This window comes from Siphateles boraxobius, unplaced genomic scaffold, assembly GCF_051911475.1.
Source record: "Siphateles boraxobius isolate OS27281-9 unplaced genomic scaffold, OSU_SipBor_1 1, whole genome shotgun sequence".
In the NCBI taxonomy this organism is placed as follows: Eukaryota; Metazoa; Chordata; class Actinopteri; order Cypriniformes; family Leuciscidae; genus Siphateles; species Siphateles boraxobius.
This window is the reverse complement of record NW_027508699.1, coordinates 20,968,377-20,987,011: the sequence shown is the minus strand read 5'-3', so window position 1 is coordinate 20,987,011 and position 18,635 is coordinate 20,968,377. Positions and strand designations below refer to the sequence as shown.

The 18,635-nt window shown below is 38.3% G+C and overlaps 3 protein-coding genes and 1 non-coding gene across 5 annotated transcripts in view; 1 reads left to right on the top strand and 3 right to left on the bottom strand.

Annotated features, from left to right (window-relative positions):
• Window positions 1-18,635, bottom strand: part of rps8a (ribosomal protein S8a) — a 45,712-nt gene that overhangs the window by 629 nt on the left and 26,448 nt on the right. Inside the window, exons 1-4 of one of the 2 annotated variants that reach the window (XM_077228428.1) lie at window positions 1,810-1,945; window positions 738-844; window positions 421-520; window positions 39-214 (exon numbers count right to left, since the gene is read on the bottom strand). In XM_077228428.1, the coding sequence (XP_077084543.1) occupies window positions 39-214; window positions 421-520; window positions 738-844; window positions 1,810-1,813 (387 nt within the window). In that variant the 5' untranslated portion in view covers window positions 1,814-1,945. Of the gene's footprint in view, window positions 1-38; window positions 215-420; window positions 521-737; window positions 845-1,809; window positions 1,946-18,635 lie in introns of those variants that run through there. The other variant, XM_077228437.1, reaches the window with a different exon arrangement.
• LOC143742203 (small nucleolar RNA SNORD46) lies at window positions 585-690 on the bottom strand. Its single transcript, XR_013205380.1, has one exon. It is a non-coding gene; the product is annotated as a small nucleolar RNA SNORD46 (small nucleolar RNA).
• hectd3 (HECT domain containing 3) lies at window positions 3,034-14,182 on the bottom strand. Its single transcript, XM_077228400.1, has 21 exons — window positions 13,562-14,182; window positions 13,155-13,315; window positions 10,421-10,513; window positions 9,059-9,194; window positions 8,814-8,935; window positions 8,399-8,512; window positions 8,019-8,101; window positions 7,748-7,913; window positions 7,586-7,667; window positions 7,091-7,273; window positions 5,596-5,648; window positions 5,301-5,365; window positions 5,125-5,228; window positions 4,838-4,951; window positions 4,639-4,728; window positions 4,327-4,533; window positions 4,048-4,177; window positions 3,688-3,762; window positions 3,506-3,587; window positions 3,349-3,420; window positions 3,034-3,251 (listed from the first exon to the last, which is right to left on the bottom strand). The coding sequence occupies exons 1-21, from the start codon at window positions 13,907-13,909 to the stop codon at window positions 3,167-3,169; spliced, it is 2,565 nt and encodes an 854-aa protein (XP_077084515.1). The 5' UTR covers window positions 13,910-14,182; the 3' UTR covers window positions 3,034-3,166.
• acadm (acyl-CoA dehydrogenase medium chain) lies at window positions 14,141-18,529 on the top strand. The gene is made up of 12 exons (XM_077228414.1): window positions 14,141-14,772; window positions 15,343-15,454; window positions 15,563-15,660; window positions 15,742-15,811; window positions 16,549-16,649; window positions 16,729-16,809; window positions 16,909-17,039; window positions 17,109-17,217; window positions 17,339-17,479; window positions 17,568-17,663; window positions 17,786-18,034; window positions 18,117-18,529. Exons 1-12 carry the CDS (start codon window positions 14,758-14,760, stop codon window positions 18,186-18,188), a joined length of 1,275 nt encoding a protein of 424 aa, XP_077084529.1. The 5' UTR covers window positions 14,141-14,757; the 3' UTR covers window positions 18,189-18,529.

Genomic DNA, 18,635 nt, shown 5'->3' with positions numbered 1-18,635 from the left:
CACTTTAACTGAATTGGGACATTTGAGATTGGATTTACCAGCTTGGCACCCTTCTTCCTGCCAAGTGGGAGGGCGTAGTGAGACTCAAACCACTGTCTGTAAGGAGTGCTGTCCACAAGGACCACGCAGTTCTTCACCAGGGTCTTGGTTCTCACCAGCTCATTGTTAGAGGCGTTGTAGACCACATCAATGATCCTGGTCTTGCGGGTACAGCCTGAAATGTCATTAATAGTTTTAAACAGCCTGAAACTAAACATCCAACAAACGCTCAGAAAACACATGAAACATCAGGCTGAACGTATCTTTCTCAGAGTTAGAACAATGTTATCCATCACGAACATTCAGTAGCAGAACTGGATAGATCATCTTCATTGAAAGAGCTACACCTGTTTAAGCAGCACTACACATTTATAAACTTACATTCTGAGCCCCATGAGAAGTTGCCCACATCAAGCCTCAAAGCACGGTATTTCTTGTTTCCACCACGGACTCTTATTGTGTGAATGCGGCGAGGTCCAATCTATGAAGTACAAAAATGCGTTTATATAAAAGTAACAAAGATCCGTGAAAACATTGAGTTTGGCTATGTGTCAGAGTAACTATGACTAATCCTAACATCGGAAGGTCAAAGACTTTGACCAAAACGGCCAAAAATGACCAACCTAAGGACGTGTTTACATCATCCACATTGGCATTAAGAGACTTTCTGACAGCAACACATTTAAGGCTAGGTTTACCTTGGTGTTTGCGGGAGGACGCCCGAGCTCATATTTTCTTTTCTTGTGGACGGGCTTGCGTTTGCCACCGGTCTTACGGCGTTTGTGCCAGTTGTCCCTTGAGATACCTTAAGTGGGAAAGAGTTTAAGATGAATTACAAACAAATAAAATAAATCAGAATTCACTTCCATCGCACGTATGAGTGTTCAGTTCTCCAAGGTGTTATCCGCATGAAAAATCGGATTCAGCAATTGGATTCATCATGTACACTCAAGTTAAGCAAAACTAAAAAAGAAATTGAAATCTTTTAAAATTACGCACCCTCGTGTCGTTCCACACCTGTATGACTTTCTTCACAGAACACAACTCAGTCATCTTGCCTAAAATCTCCTTTCGTGCTCTATGGAAGAAAGTCATACAGGCTTGTAACAACGTAGAAGACGGCAGGGTTTCATTTTTCGTTTAACTTAAGAGTAAAATCTGGTGTCACAAAAATCGCAGTCAAAAGGCTCACATTAGCATTAAGCTAACAGTTTGGACGTCTTTAGCTAACTTCACGAGCCACCACAGTAACACATTGGTAAAAGCTGCACTCCATTTAAGACGAGAAATATGAAGCAAACGACAGCTAGTTAAAACTTATAAACTAACGTTACCCAAATCTAACTTTCAGCTCACGTTAGATGACCATGCAGCCTCTAATGGTTGACACATGTATCTTATGCCCGTTTGGCATGTCGTGTTAGCTGGTTTCTCAACTAAATTTAAGTTCTCAAAACGAAGATCTTTTTTCTAGGAATAAATCCGCCTTGTACAAGTCTCGGCATATAACTACAGCGTTAACTACATTCTAAACGCTGGTCGAGATCATATTCCGAATGAGCGAAGCCATCTTGTGCAATGGCTCCAGTCACTTTCCTATTTTTTCTCGTTAAAATATCTGGGAAAAAAGCATTGCATCGTCTAATTTGCGCCTATATTGCTTGAAATCTACCTTTGAGATTTAGCACACAATGAGTTTAAACAAAAGCATCATCGGATAGATTAGATGATGACGGATTGTCCCAGCGATGAGAGTCTGAAAACACGTACCCATTCTCAGGCGCCGGCTAGAAAGAGAGTTAGCATAGGATCATGGGCGGGTTTCAAGCAAACACATATCGCGAGAATTCCTGGAGAAATCGCGAACGCGAGAGTAGCGCTTTGGGTTCAGTGGAAAAACACTTGACTGCCACCACGCGTTAGTAGGTCATAATAACTCATAGCATTTGCAGTGTTTTTTATACATGGAAAGAAACAAATAATTTATAACCATGCTCTACATATTTTGTTTTCTCTCTAATTTGCTGCACCCAAGGTCATAGACCTACTGGACTTATGCAGTGAATCAGGCGTGCGACATGGTGTAATACTATTCCGCTAAATCAGCTGTTTTACTTCTAGCCTACATGAAAGTTTATTTTATTGAACAAATTACAATAATTTTATTGAACACAGTGGCAACAACTTTATATCTTTTTGCATTAGAACAGTAGGATTAGGTGCAAAAAAAAGGCTTGGGCTTTTCTTGTAAATCCTAATCTACCATAACAAAAAGTTTTATTTTGTACAGGAAATAAACTCATTGTGAAATATATAAAACCTAGGTTTCACTCTCAAGTATTTATATTTGTGTATATAAAAATATTTGTATGTATATTTATAAGAAAGTCATTGTTTTTGCTCATAACAAGTCCATTAGCAATGTTCTTTTGAGAAGAGTAGCCTACATGAAAATATGTCAGTAACTGATCTCTGGCCTTGAAGAAACAACATTCACTTTACTAAATATTGATGGCTTTAAACACGGGGGACTTTTAGTAAATATATGGGGACAAAGAGCTAATGAACAAAATTGTATCAGAATAAGGATTTTTTTAAATAAAGTTGTAGGCTTTTGAAAAATGTTACATTAAGAAATTTGATTCTGGACTATTTCACCTTTCAAATATGACATTGCTCATGTGAGCATCTGTCAGATGTTCTGACTTCAATTGAAGCACAAGCTGTTCTGTTGGATCATGGCGTTCTTGAAGTTCATGTAGATTCAGTGCTATTGTCAGTAAAGCAAAAGGTGGACATTACAAAAAAATATTTTTTCAGTTCAATATTTCAAGTTGTTGTACTGATAAATATGTTCTGTAAAAAATAATAATATTTATATTAAATAAGAAAATACAAAATGCTACATTGAAATTGTCATGAGTGGTCTCTGTCGATTTTCATACAATTTCAAACAGTTTAATTAATAAGCTTGAAAGAACTGCAAACCAGGAGTTGTTTATAACATATTTATTTATACTGTACAGATGTAATTGGCAATAGTGTAGAGATGGTCATGTGCATGGTGCTTCAGTTCATTTATGCCAAAACCCTGCTGTGTAAAACTAGTAAACATGGCAAAATCAGGTCACTCCTCCCAAGGGCTCATGTCTGTGTCTATGGCCACACAGTTATATGCAGCATAGCGCAGCTTCTCTTCACAAACTTTAGCACTGCGGATTAAACACATTTAAAATGCAGTCAAAAAAGGTAATAACTTTTTATTCCGTTATTGTGAAATCATCCAAATATTATAGAACATAAACACACCTTGGGTATTTGGGTAGATAAAGGGTGCTGGAACATGTGGAAGATTGAGGAAGTGCATCTGTGGTTTCAGATCTTGAAAATTAATGCATTTGTTTAATATTTATTCAGATCACAACCTGAGTGAACATGATCTCTTGTTATTTTCTTTACAACTTACCCTTGTTTGTCTGGGAAGATGTAAATTGGAGCAGGAAGACGACTTCTGCCAGTCACAAACCTCAAAAACCTGCTACGATCCTCTAGCAAAAGTGTAAATAAATCAACATGAGAAATTTAGGTACTTCCTTTTGCAAATTACTAGAAACAGTTGTTTCATGTGCGATAAGGAACTTTACTAACCATTGGTGAAGTTCATCAGGGCTTCCCATAAGTACTGCACTCTGACATCTGTTTGTTCCAAGTCTTCATAGCGTGCTGATAGAAAAAAAAAAAAAGAATATATATAATGCAAGTCATTTAATGTAATATATATGAAAATTCCCATTACATTAACAAACATTTGATAACATTCTAGCAAAACAAAACACTCAATTCAAATTCAATATAAAACTTGGGTCCTGAAGTAAAACTAGTTGAGAATGACTGCTGTACAGAGCTGTAATACTTTCATCCACTATTCGGTTCAGAGCTTTCGAGAATTCCTGCTGAGGCAGAGAATATCAATTATTCAATGCTCATGTCAGCTGCTGTATAACTCACTGAGGCGTTTAAGGGCCTCCACTGTGATCTCTGGGTCTCCACACACTTTCTTCTCCACTTCCTGCCATGTCAGGAGATCAAGCACAGCTTGCGGCACCACTTTCACCAGTCCTGCCTGCATGGCAGCTACCTGTAGTGCAGGGACACAGCTTGGATTAAGCACAGGATTTAATGAACTGATCGAGAAATATATGCTTAGTACGTCCTCAAAAAGGATGTTGTTTTTTCTGTTAATTCCAAATGCAATAGTTTTAACAGACTTTTTTCTCTTCTTTTTACCTGTTCCCGGCTCTCTTCAAGTCTCGATTTCTGTACCAGGCGTATGAACTCCATGCGATCCTCATACCGGACCACCACTCCACTTCCTCCTGGAATCAGCTCCACCAGCCGCCCGTCACTCAGGGGTGTGGTGTACACAAGCTCCAGACCGAACTTAAAGTCAAATGTGTCCTTGTCCATATGCTCCATAGCCTCCAACAACTTCACCTAAGGAACAACATCAAACATGTTCCATCAGTTCCACTAATTCCAGTAGTCAGCAGCACCAAGATGCAAAGAAAAGACTGTGGGAGAGATATATGGGCTTCTTACCAGCACTGAATCTACTGCAGGAAAATCTTTCGTCCAGCTGACTGTTTCTCCAATCAGCTGCTTCCACACCAGCCCTGGCAAAGCCAGAACCTAAAGGATAAATATTATGAAATCCCCTTTTCTACCAAATGATCGAGAAAAGCCACCTTTAAATGAATACTAAGATCCCACTGCAATTACACAACACAACACAACTGACCAGAAAGTCTTTTCCACGAAGAGCTGCGCCCATTAGTTGCCCAATCCACTCAAACTTGTGGAATTCTCTGCATGAAGGATTTGGCACATAGAAGTCTCTGGCCTCTCCAGCTCCCTAATCCAAAAACAGCTTAATCTTTATATAAAGAGAGGTTCATAACTACCTTGTCAGTTACATTAGAGTCAACTCCATTGCAATGGACTACAGCGTGGCAAACAATACAAAAATCCTTAAAATGTATAATTACAGAAAGAAAAGGACAGTGCATGCAATAATTTGTTTGTTACCTGATTAGAGGTTCGAGTGAAGAATGGAAGTGGTACAGGGCACTCTGATGAGCTGGGACAAAGCTCTTCAGACATGTCTGCCAGGCTGTCTCGAAATCCACCGCCTGCTAGAAAGAAATCTGATATGAGGATACTGTTTTTTTTTGACATGTGAAATAAGTTTATCACTGTATGACCTTGATCGATGATGCCTTCTGCAATGAATTTACACTCCCACCACTGGTCATATCGTGCTGGCCACCTGTAAGAAATAAAAATAAATATATATTTGTGTGTATAAAGTATAATAAAGTTATTGTTTATTAGAACTAGTATTTAAAAAAAAATTAAGAACAATTAAGTCCAGTAACTTCTATATATATGAAATCACAGAAGATATATATATATATATATAGAGAGAGAGAGAGAGAGAGAGAGAGAGAGAGATAGAGAGAGAGAAAGAGAGAGAGAGTAGAGTAGAGAAGAGAGTACCTGTAGTCCAGAGATTTTTCGTACTTGTCAGACGGCTTCAGACCCTCATACACCTACATGATGACAATTAAATTATAAACACTACTATTCAAAAGACTGGGGTGTCTTTTGATCTCTGTAAGATTTTTGTAAGATTGTAAGATTAAGTCTCTTATTCTCACCAAGGCTGCATTTGTTTGATCAAAAATACAGTACATATGGTAATACTGTAAACACGGTATAACATAACAATAAAAAATAAAAATAACTGTTTACTATTTCAATATATTAAAAAAAGCAATTTATTACTGTAATGGCAAAGCTGAATTTTCAGCATCATTACTCCAGTCTTCAGTGTCACATGATCCTTCAACAATCCTTCTAATATGCTGATTTGCTGCTCAAGAAAGATTTCTAATTACTGTCAATATTGAAAACATGAGCTTTCCTGTGGGTCATGGGTTTGATTCCCAGGGAAGGCAAGAACCGAAAAGAATGTAAATGTGTACCTTGAAATGCAATGTAAGTCGCTTTGGATAAAAGTGTCTGCCAAATGCATAAATTTAAATGTAAATGTAAGCGGTTTAATTCTTTTGTGGAAACAATTTTTCATGAATATTTGATGAATAGAAAGTTCAAACACAGCATTTATTTGAAATAGAAATCTTTTGTAACATTTTGAAAGTGTTTTGCTGAATGCAGCACTCATTTCTTTAAAAAAGAAAAAAGAAAAAACCTTTGCACAGTAGTATATATTAAGCCCTATTCGCACGGGATTAGTACTATCAGGGGACCTCGTGTGATTTAGAAATTACCCCCCCCACATCTGAATTTCATGTGGCGCATTCACACGGGATAACCAAAGCCTGTGATTTTACTCAAATTTACTGACTTATCTCCCAGATATGACGTCAATAGGCTGTTGCTTGGAAATGTCTTTTCCTTATAGGTCTAGCTGTATGATATATTATGACATAAACAGAAAAAAGTTCCTTACCGCATGCTGCTATACATGTCATTCATCTCCATCTAATCATTCTTTTTGTTTTTTGCTCTTCTGATGATTTGCAGCTTTCACTTTCTGCAAATTGTGTAGTTGTGTATAGCGATATGACCCAGCACCCAAAATACTATCAAAACACTCCAACACAGCCTCCATTCTTCGCGAAAGATGGATAAAAAGGCGCACATGAAACAAAAACCTTGAAAAAATGATATACGATCCGGCCGATTCGCACGGGACTAATATTATCACAGGACCTCGGTGTTCGGCGAAATATAGTAGGTCATTTGCGGGGGAATTTTTAATTTACAAATTACAGACATGGCCGATTCGCACGGGATTAAGATCTCAGACATGGCCGATTCGCACGGGATTAAGATCTCAGACAAACTCCGCAATTATTACAAATGACTAGAGGTCACCAGGTAATACTTATCCCGTGTGAATAGGGCTTTAGACAAACACAGAACAAATACATTTTGTACATATATTGGCACATGTTTTGTGGACTACCTGAGTGAAGACAGCATTTTTACATGTGGAGTCCAGAGTGGGGTTGTCACGGTGCTCCATGGCAAGGCGACGGTTTATGTAAAGGCGGGGCATGAAGTTAGGCTTACTGGTCTCAGAGTCCTTCAGGCACTGGGTGATGAGGGCAGAGCGACGCTTGGATAACAGCAGGAACTGCTTTATGCACTACAGAGCAGCACAAAGTTTGACGAAAGAGTTAAAAAGATTTGACGAAAGAGTTAAGAGAGTTTGGCATGGGGTGTGAGGTATGATAATATTAGATTGTTAGTGATTAAAATGTCACCAGTATTTGCCTCAGGCTGCACATTCTATCAGTTACAGTTTTTTTGATTATCATCTCTATCGATGTTACTCTCATGTGACATTACGGTTTTTCATCATCACGAAAGTTTATTATTTGCATGCGATTTAAAGCCTTGCCAGTTTAAACTTCTGATATATAAACAAGACACACTTGTCCTAGAAAAGAGTACTAACTTTGATCTGGTTAAATGTTCCAAGGCTGTAGTCCCACGCAGGCACCATATGTGGCAATAGACTGTCCAGGAGTGTGATAAACCTGGACACAAAAAAACAATACTGAGAGTCAACAAAAGCTCACATACAGGTATTCCCAAATCACATATTGCTGGGTGTTACCTCTGAATGACCAGAGCACGGCGATAGAGGACATCAGGAGGGGTGCCCTCCAATCTTGGGTAGCGCACTAGGTTGGGAGACTGGAACACGTCTGCGTTGAGGCCCAAGTCACGCTCGCAGGACGATTTGATCTTTAGACCCCTGATCCGTACATCGATTCCCTCATCTACAGCAAAATATAATGACAAGAAATATCTAAGAATCGAGATGAACAGTCATGAGTCTGGCTTTTTCTTCCAGATGACAGCATGTCATGTCAGATGAATCTTACCTCTGCATTCCTCAATCCTGATCTCTATGACAGGCAAATGTGATGTCATGTCCTCCAGAACACAAACCTCTCCTATTAAGTTGCTATGAGAGAAATAAAGCAATACTGTTGCAATATTCAAAACTGTATATAGCTTTTACATATTTATAACTTGAAAATGGTGCTACTAATATAGCATGAGCATATACATATAAAATGATAACTGGCCCCAAAAACTGGACTTTTAAACGAGACTTAAAATGTATGAAAGTTACTGAATTAGATAACAAAATAAGAGACATTTATTTAAGAAAAATGTAAATATCCCAAGCACACTTTCCAAACAAAACATTGCACCACAAACGTTTGGTAGGCTTTAAATAATAAAACACATTACTTACTCATCTATTGTTACATCATTGTATTTCTTGAGATTATCTCCCTCTCCACCATATACAGTCACTCTTTTGGGCATGTAGTTATCATCTGTTGAGTCCACTGTTAATATCAGTTTGCTAAAGGAAGAGAAAATAAAATAATTTATGTTTTTATGTTCAGAGTTTATAATCTGACTCGAATACGTTCAGATCAAATATGATGTTTACAAACACTGTTTAAAAAAATGATTTTTTGGAATGCGATCAGATCGGATTTCATGCAGTGTAGACACACCAAATATTGACAACACGGTCTGAGCAAACTCTGATTTCAGACAGTCAGTCTCAAAGGTTCGGATTTGATAACCAAACCAGGTTTGAGTGCATTGTGAACAAAGTCCATGATAATTAGAGTGACTAGCAAATCAGTTGTCCTTACTTGACCACAGTGCCTCTCTTCATGTGCAGACGGATCCAGTGCTGTCCCTGCATGCCATCGCTCTCCCAGAATGTCTCAGTGTCTCCATCTGTCAGGCAGCTTGCACCACCACTGGGGTCCTCCTTCAAAGATAAAAACTCACTTACTACTAGTACTACTTAGTACTAGTCTAGAACATCTGATATGTTCACTCACAGCACTCTGCCCTTCACTATTACACAAACTGATACTAAGCCCTCACATACCGAACTAGAAGACACATCAATGCTGGTCACGCATTGCTTCACACTGCCAAGATTTTCATCTTCCTTCCCAATGTGGTCGTAGAAGTAATGTACGAGGTCCTCATCACATTCAAAAATCCATGTAGGAGGGACATACCTGGAAGACAGAGATTGCATACAGTCCCTCACAGAATTAGGGCAGATCTGGGTCAATGACATGATGCTATTTTTTTCTGGATCTACTCGTTTATTAAAAAAATGTAATTCATTCTGTACATGTACATACAATTATTTTAGTTTTTATTTTAATTTTACTTGAATACACCTCTTCTACAAAAGCATGTTTTTAGTTTTCTGATATCATATTGAAGAAAAACAGGCTCATTTAGAAAAAATAAAATATACTTTTTTGGGCATAGATTTGATTATTCTTAGAAAAAAAAGAATTGGACAAAACTTCTTAGAGGGATGGTTCACCCAAAAATGAAAATTCTGTCAGTATTTACTCACCCTCATGTTCCAACCCCGTGAGACCTTCGTTCATCTTCGGAACACGAATTAAGATATTTTTGATGAAATCTGAGAGCTGGATCACTCCTCCATAGGCTTCTTGAGGGAGTGATCTTGCAGGCCCCGAAAAGTTATTACAATCGTTAAAATAGTCCAAGTGACTACAGTGGCTCAATCTTAAGTTTATCAAACGACGAGAATACATTTTGTGCGCAAAAACAAACATCAATGACGACTTTATTTCAACTATTCATTTCCTTCTCTGTTGGCCTCTAGTCAGTTAACTTAAAGTAATGGCGTAGAGCTACGTCACACGTAGGCTCACTATTGGCCGACGCTGGTCATGTGTGTGATGCATGTGACGTACAACAACAGAAGCGTACGCTGTTAAACTAGTGAACTGAGTCGAGGCCCACAGAGAATGAAATGAATAGTTGAAATAAAGTCGTTATTTTTGTTTTTTTGCACACAAAAAGTATTCTCGTCATTTGATGAACTTGAGATTGAGTCACTGTAGTCACTTGGACTATTTTAACGATGTCTGTAATAACTTTTCGGGGCCTGCAGGTTCAATCCCTCAAGAAGCCTATGGAGGAGTATGGAGGAGTGATCCAGCTATCAGATTTCATCAAAAATATCTTAATTCGTGTTCCGAAGATGAACGAAGGTCTTCAAGGTTGGAACAACATGAGGGTGAGTAAATACTGACAGAATTTTCATTTTTGGGTGAACTATCCCTTTAACTGCTTATTATTAATATTAGAAAATATTAATTCGACTAAAAAAGGAAAATATCACAGAGAGTTTTGTTTAATTATATTATAGAGAATTGTTTTGCCAATTTAAAATGTGTGTGTCAGAGCATCCATTCACCTCAGCTTTCGAACAGCTGCCTCGTCCGGCTCTGCAACCTTGGGTTTGGCACCCATGTGTAAGGAGTTTTCCACATCCACCACCTGCTCCCACCTACAAAGCCGTTAAAGGATAAATGTTGGTTATCTATATCAGTTGAATCGTCAGAATATATATATATATTTTTTTTACTATCAACAGTTTTATAAGTTAATACACGCATTTCACATTGACAGTCAATTCAAGTACTGAGACGCAAGTAAACTGAATATGTCAGGTTTCCTGATTAAATTTTAATGACAGCTTATTTTATAATAGTTGATTAAAGTGTTACTCTAAAGATACTAATATACAGTTCCTTCTAAAAAAAATAGCATATTGTGATGAAGTTATTTATTTTCCATAATGTAATGATAAAAATAACACTTTCATATATTTTAGATTCATTGCACACCAACTGAAATATTTCAGGTTTTTTATTGTTTTAATACTGATGATTCTGGCATACAGCTCATGAAAACCCAAAATTCCTATCTCAAACAATTAGCATATTTCATCCGACCAATAAAAGAAGTGTTTTTAATACAAAAAAAAGTCAACCTTCAAATAATTATGTTCAGTTATCCACTCAATACTTGGTCGGGAATCCTTTTGCAGAAATGACTGCTTCAATGCGGCGTGGCATGGAGGCAATCAGCCTGTGGCACTGCTGAGGTGTTATGGAGGCCCAGAATGCTTCGATAGCGGCCTTAAGCTCATCCAGAGTGTTGGGTCTTGTGTCTCTCAACTTTCTCTTCACAATATCCCACAGATTCTATATGGGGTTCAGGTCAGGAGAGTTGGCAGGCCAATTGAGCACAGGAATACCATGGTCAGTAAACCATTTACCAGTGGTTTTGGCACTGTGAGCAGGTGTCAGGTCGTGCTGAAAAATGAAATCTTCATCTCCATAAAGCTTTTCAGCAGATGGAAGCATGAAGTGCTCCAAAATCTCCTGATAGCTAGCTGCATTGACCCTGCCCTTGATAAAACAGAGTGGACCAACACCACCAGCTGGCATGGCACCCCAGACCATCACTGACTGTGGGTACTTGACACTGGACTTCAGGCATTTTGGCATTTCCTTCTCCCCAGTCTTCCTCCAGACTCTGGGACCTTGATTTCCGAATGACATGCAAAATTTGCTTTCATCCAAAAAAAGTACTTTGGACCACTGAGCAACAGTCCAGTGCTGCTTCTCTGTAGCCCAGGTCAGGTGCTTCTGCCGCTGTTTCTGGTTCAAAAGTGGCTTGACCTGGGGAATGCGGCACCTGTATCCCATTTCCTGCACACGCCTGTGCACGGTGGCTCTGGATGTTTCTACTCCAGACTCAGTCCACTGCTTCCGCAGGTCCCCCAAGGTCTGGAATCGATCCTTCTCCACAATCTTCCTCAGGGTCCGGTCACCTCTTCTCGTTGTGCAGCGTTTTTTGCCACACTTTTTCCTTCCCACAGACTTCCCACTGAGGTGCCTTGATACAGCACTCTGGGAACAGCCTATTTGTTCAGAAATTTCTTTCTGTGTCTTACCCTCTTGCTTGAGGGTGTCAATGATGGCCTTCTGGACAGCAGTCAGGTCGGCAGTCTTACCTATGATTGCGGTTTTGAGTAATGAAACAGGCTGGGAGTTTTTAAAAGCCTCAGGAATCTTTTGCAGGTGTTTAGAGTTAATTAGTTGATTCAGATGATTAGGTTAATAGCTCGTTTAGAGACCCTTTTCATGATATGCTAATTTTTTGAGATAGGAATTTTGGGTTTTCATGAGCTGTATGCCAAAATCATCAGTATTAAAACAATAAAAGACCTGAAATATTTCAGTTGGTGTGCAATGAATCTAAAATATATGAAAGTTTATTTTTTATCATTACATTATGGAAAATAATGAACTTTATCACAATATGCTAATTTTTTGAGAAGGACCTGTGTATATATATATATATATATATATATATATATATATATATATATATATATATATATATATATATATATATATATATATTAAATGCAATTGATCCCTGAGATGGTAAAGCTGAATTTTCAGCATCATTACTCCAGTCTTCAGTGTCACATGATCCTTTAGAATTCATTCTAATATGCCTGTGCTGCTCAATCATTTCTTATTATCTATATTGAAAAGATTTTAACATTTTTGTGTAAACCATAATGCTTTTTCAGGATTATTTGATGAATAGAAAGTTCAAAAGAACATAATTTATTTAAAATGGAAATCTTTGGCCACATTATAAAAGTTTTATCCCCCTCCCTTCTGGCCAGAGATATAGATTACCGATGTGTAGAAAGGCCAGGTATAGTAAGAGTTTTGTTCCTGTATCTATACGAGCTCTAAACACAGGAAACTGGCCATTGATCTGTCATCTTATGCTCTCTCTTTTTTTGTGATGTCTGTGATTGTTTGCCGATAATTTAACATGTTATGTGTTGTCTGTGTTATTTACACAGTTATGGTGGAAACTAATTTCCTCTCGAGGACAAATAAAATTATATCTATCTATCTATCTATCTTATATGTCACTTTTGATAAATTGATGCATCATTATCTTATTTAGTAATTAGAAAAGTAAAAAGTAATTATCTTTAAATTAATAAATGTTCTTTTGAATGTAAAAATTTTGCTCACAAATTAAAGATTCACAATGTAAGTTTACATGGATCAGGGAAATAGAGAATGGTGGACATTTAAAAATTCACAAACCTGCTACAAGGCTTGTGGTCATAGCCAAAGAGCTGCTGTTGGCGGCTGATGGTTTCGGGAGATTCTACGGGCACAAGTCTGTCTCCACCTTCTGTGTGTTTACACACCAGGATCCAGCCCTCCTCTATGTTCAGACCAGCACGATACTCCTCCAGCTGCTCCTGTGATGGACAGAGCACTCAAACAATCAGAGGGACAAACAAAACAGGCTGACTCTCATTTGAATGTCCATTGAGCTGAAGAGTGGAAGATTCCGGGAGCCACGCCAACAGATTATATGCAGTGACGTCATGAACCAGGAAGTCCCATGTATTCTGATATCAATAATGATTCAGCAGATCAATAAGAATAGCTTCTGACTCTGACGCCAGTTTCAGGCAACACTAATGAACATATAAATGCTCTACCTTGCTTATTTTGACCCACAAGCCATGGCCGTTGCAGTACTCCTCCCCTGTTGTCCGTATACATGTCGATTTCTTGGGCTCGATGTTGCACTTGCATGATTTCTTGTGTGGCGCCTGATGCGGGCTCTCCCTCACCGACACCACGCTTTTGCCACCCGAGTTGCCAGCTGTTGACGAGGACGCGGAAACGGAGCCCGACGACGAATCCTTACAGATTTTGTAGCAAACCTCTTTCGGCACGTAACACAGGGACTCCGGCAGATGTTCACTTTTTCGGAAACATTCAATGCACTTGTTTAAAAAGCGTATTCTCCCCAGGAGGACGTTGGGGTTGACGTCAGGAGACATCCCCTCCTCAAGTTTGAGTGCGCTAGCCGGAGAGCTAGCTGAGGATGTGTCAAAACTGAGCAATTCGGCCGTCAGCAAGCATTACATTCGCATATGCTTGTCATTTATTTACCTGTCTGTCCGCTTTTATTGAGATCCAATGTAATAAACGAACAATACGACAAAAGACTAGATACAGTTAAGCATTTTTACCAGCGCCAAAGCTACGTATACTGGCATCTGTCAAGACAGCTATGTCACCACCAGTCTAAAGGGCGACCCGCCCATTTGTGTGTTTACTTATCCCCCCTACTGGAAAGATTGCCTGTTACACTCCATTTATTTTGGTTTATTATTTTTCTTATTAATTTTAAGTCATAACGATTTTAAATCCTACTTTTTAAATTAAGCTTTAGGATTATTTAAATAATTTAATTAAGACTGGATAGGATCTCATACTATCCAATCCCTCTATACATGGTATAAATACAATTGTATTTATCTCATTAATCAAGTATATGAATAAATTAATTGATGACATTGATGGCGTATTAAATACAGAAAAGAAGGTTGAAGCAAAGGTTATTTCTTTAACATAATATTAATAAGATTATTGAGGACAAGATTTTTCTCAATTTGACCAATGTTCTTGAGGATTCAAAAAACATTTAATAAAAAATCTTAATAAAAAGATCTAGTATTTTTATCATTGGGGTTTTATAACAAAAGTAGGGCAAAAGTCACTAGAGCGACGGTGCTTAATCACGTGATAAAACAGAGGTCTTTGATTGGTTGGCACTTCATGATTTCTGTTATAGGTGAACGTTGTAAGGGCATTTAAGAATCTGAGCTGCTGCAGTGAAATAGCGATGCTTTTTAACAAGGTATATACGCATTTCTCTTGACGTATTTGCGAACAGTAACTATTTTGCATATGCATGCTATTTTATTTGTTTCATATCTAAAATCTGGTGAATTTGAGAGATAGCTAGGCTAACGCTAGGCTGTTAGATAAGCTGAATTCCTAGTCGACGAACAACAAGTCTACTTGATAATATCATTACGTCTTGGATCATGAAGTTTTCACAAATGTGATTAGTGTATTGATTAATGTGGTGAGGTTTCTGCTCTTCTTCTACTCGTAGTTTCACTTTGATTTTTGTAACCCTGTCTATAAACAAAGTGCCTGGCTGGATATAAACCTTGTCTTGGTATACTGTACTGCAAATATACAGTATCATACTTTTGCCAAACTCATTCTATATTAGAATTATATTAATTGTTAATTAGATTTATTAATTAAATTAATATGACAGTGATTAAATGCAATGCAATTGTTGTATAGGGTAAATTGTGGATTAATCTTATTACGTAATTTTACCATGGTAAATCCTTAAAATTGTACGGTCAGTGCAGAAATTTGTAATGATCTGTATTTAATCATTGTCCAACAGGTTTTGAGGGCAGGTGCTCAGGCTGGACTCAGGTTTCAGAGTTCTGGCCCTCAAGCTGGTGCCAGAGCAGCGACTGCCAGCTTGAAGGGAGCTCATGGAGGCTTCAGCTTTGGTATGTATGATCATCCTCTGATCATAATGTTACTTCTCCTCACTGTGTTTTCAAAAATGCCAAGGCACCATTACACCATCTCAACACATTATTCCTCAAATTTAACAGAATTAACTGACCAGCAGAAAGAGTTCCAGGAGGTGGCAAGAAAGTTTGCACGAGAGGAGATTGTCCCAGCTGCCCCAACATATGATAGAAGTGGTGAAGTAAGTTATTTAAATCTACCTGTCCACCATATTACATATTTTGATTTGCAAAAATTGTAATCTGTGATTTCCTCCTGGCAGTATCCATTTCCTCTCATTAAGAGAGCATGGGAGCTGGGTCTAATGAATGGACATATTCCTGAGGACTGTGGTAGGTACTTTAAAGTCCTAGTACTATTGAGTGACCTAAAGGCTGATGCCCAAAATGATCATTCTGTCATTTACTCGCCTTTAAGTCATTCCAAATCAAAACCTAAAAAAAAAATCCATTAAGCATAAAGTTTGATATTTTAATAAACTACTGATTGCTAGTTTCCATTCAGTTATACCGTAAAAGTAGTCCATATGTCTAAAGCCATACGAAAGCTTTGTGTAAAGAGCATCCTGAAATTTAAGATGAAATTAGCTGAAATGCAGCGTGAAAGTCAAATGGAACCCTTTTATGGCAGGGGTTTTCAAAGTGGTGTCAGGGGGTGCTAGGGGGTCTGTGGAAATTTTAAACAAATAAATGATTGAATAAATAAATGCATATTACAGTACTACGAGTATAATTTTTTTATAATGTAACTTAAAAGAAACAAAACATTTTCCAGATAATATTTTGACATTATTCAACAACAAAAAAATTCATATTAGTACAAAAAAAGTATCCAAGAAACTATTTAGATGCCTTTTAAATCTTAGGATGTGCTTCCCTTGCTTGAGGATGATAATAGTTGGGGGTCCCTGGCATCTTCACTTTAGAGCTTGGCAGCCTCAGTCCTCCTTTTTTATATAAAAAATAAATACCCATGATTTTTTTTTTTTTTTAGTCATAGGAGTTTGGATCAACATGAGGACAACTATTCCTTTATTTCTGACCATGTTGGATATTGCAATATGTTCCAGGTGGAATGGGTCTGGGCATATTTGATGCGTGTCTCATCACAGAGGAGCTGGCCTTTGGGTGCACTGGTGTACAGACAGCTATTGAGGCAAACTCCCTGGGAGTAAGTGGAGTTTTAGGACCTTATTTTTGAGTGTGACTCATTTAATAATTATATTAAATGGTAATTTTTTCCCATGCAGCAAATGCCAGTCATTATTGCTGGTAATGATGCTCAGAAGAAGAAATATTTGGGCAGAATGACAGAAGAACCTCTAATGTGTGTAAGTTTGTAATTTTTCTAATCATCAATATTTCTGAAGCTTTCCCATAGCGATAGTAAGTACATAGATACACGATTTTGCATATGACCGTGTTGACAGGCGTACTGTGTGACCGAGCCGGGAGCAGGCTCTGATGTGGCTGCAATAAAGACCCGGGCTGTGAAGAAAGGAGACGAGTATGTGGTCAACGGTCAGAAAATGTGGATCACCAATGGAGGAAAAGCGAACTGGTAGGTGAACTGCTTTGGATTCATAACTATTTTTGGGGCAATTGTAAACCTTTTTGTTTACATTTAAAGGTACTTCCTGCTGGCCCGCACAGATTCCGATCCCAAATGTCCTACTAGCAAGGCTTTCACAGGCTTTATTGTTGAAGCTGACACCCCAGGAGTCCAGCCTGGCAGAAAGGTAAGAGCTGCTGAGTCTGACAACCGCAGTCTGATGCACTCAGACGATACTTAAACACTATATTAATACCACTATGATATTTTGCACTATTTGCTTACGACTACATTCTCCTGTTTAACAGGAACTGAACATGGGCCAGAGATGCTCAGACACCAGGGGCATCACGTTTGAGGATGTGAGAATCCCGAAGGAGAATGTTTTGATTGGAGAAGGAGCCGGCTTCAAGATTGCCATGGGTGCCTTTGACAAGACCAGACCACCTGTAAGTGTCCTTTTGCAGTTATTACTTCTAACAAATTGCAGTTGGCTAATTCATAATGCCATGTCAACCATATCGTGATCCTTTTCAGGTGGCTGCCGGTGCAGTGGGACTTGCACAGAGAGCACTGGAAGAGGCCACAAAGTATGCTTTGGAAAGAAAGACTTTTGGAAAGTTTATTGCTGAGGTAGGAATATGGTTGACAACCTAAACTGATACTATGAAGTTAATGTAGTAAATCCTAAAATAAATCTACTAAATTCTACAGTACAAATAATGAATTAGCTGCTTCTGTTTTCTAAAACCCAGCACCAGGCAGTGTCATTCCTTCTGGCTGAAATGGCCATGAAAGTGGAGCTTGCCAGGATGGCCTATCAGAGAGCAGCTTGGGAAGTGGATGAGGGCCGCAGGAACACCTACTATGCTTCTATTGCCAAGGCCTTTGCTGGAGACATTGCAAACCAGTGTGCCACTGATGCCGTCCAGATCTTTGGTGGGAACGGTTTCAATAGTGAGTATCCTGTGGAGAAGCTGATGAGAGACGCTAAGATTTACCAGGTAAGGATTGTAGACCTTTATTAATTTGTTCATTTTTAAAGATGCTAAAATTTGATTAATGACTTATTTTCTGAATCCACAGATTTATGAAGGGACTGCTCAAATCCAAAGGCTCATCATCTCAAGAGAACATCTTGGGAGATTCAAACAGTGAACCTGTAAACCCAGCACTTCCATGCCATCGTTTTGGTTTAGCATCTTTTGTACATGATGAATTTGATCAATAGATCTCAGGATTGTATCTAACAGATTGTAAATTGCCTACACAGAACTCACGTTGCCTTATGTCATATCAGCATGCCTTGCCGTCTTTGTGTTTGTAGCGTTAAACAACTAAGTTCATCAAATGTTAAGCTGACAAATGTTAAACTGCTTTGCAGAGCTTAACATCAAATGTTAAGCTGAACAAAGTAACATGGTTACAGAGCTCTTTGTTTTTTCTTTTTTTGTGTAACTGATTACGTCCTCAAAATAAAAATAATCTGCTTTGAAAAACTGTTAGTCTTTTCTTGCCCAAATGAATGTGGCCAGTAGTAGAAACTGTATTATTGACATTTTAATTACAAATGTAATATTTAGCCGTGTCCTACATATCTCGTGT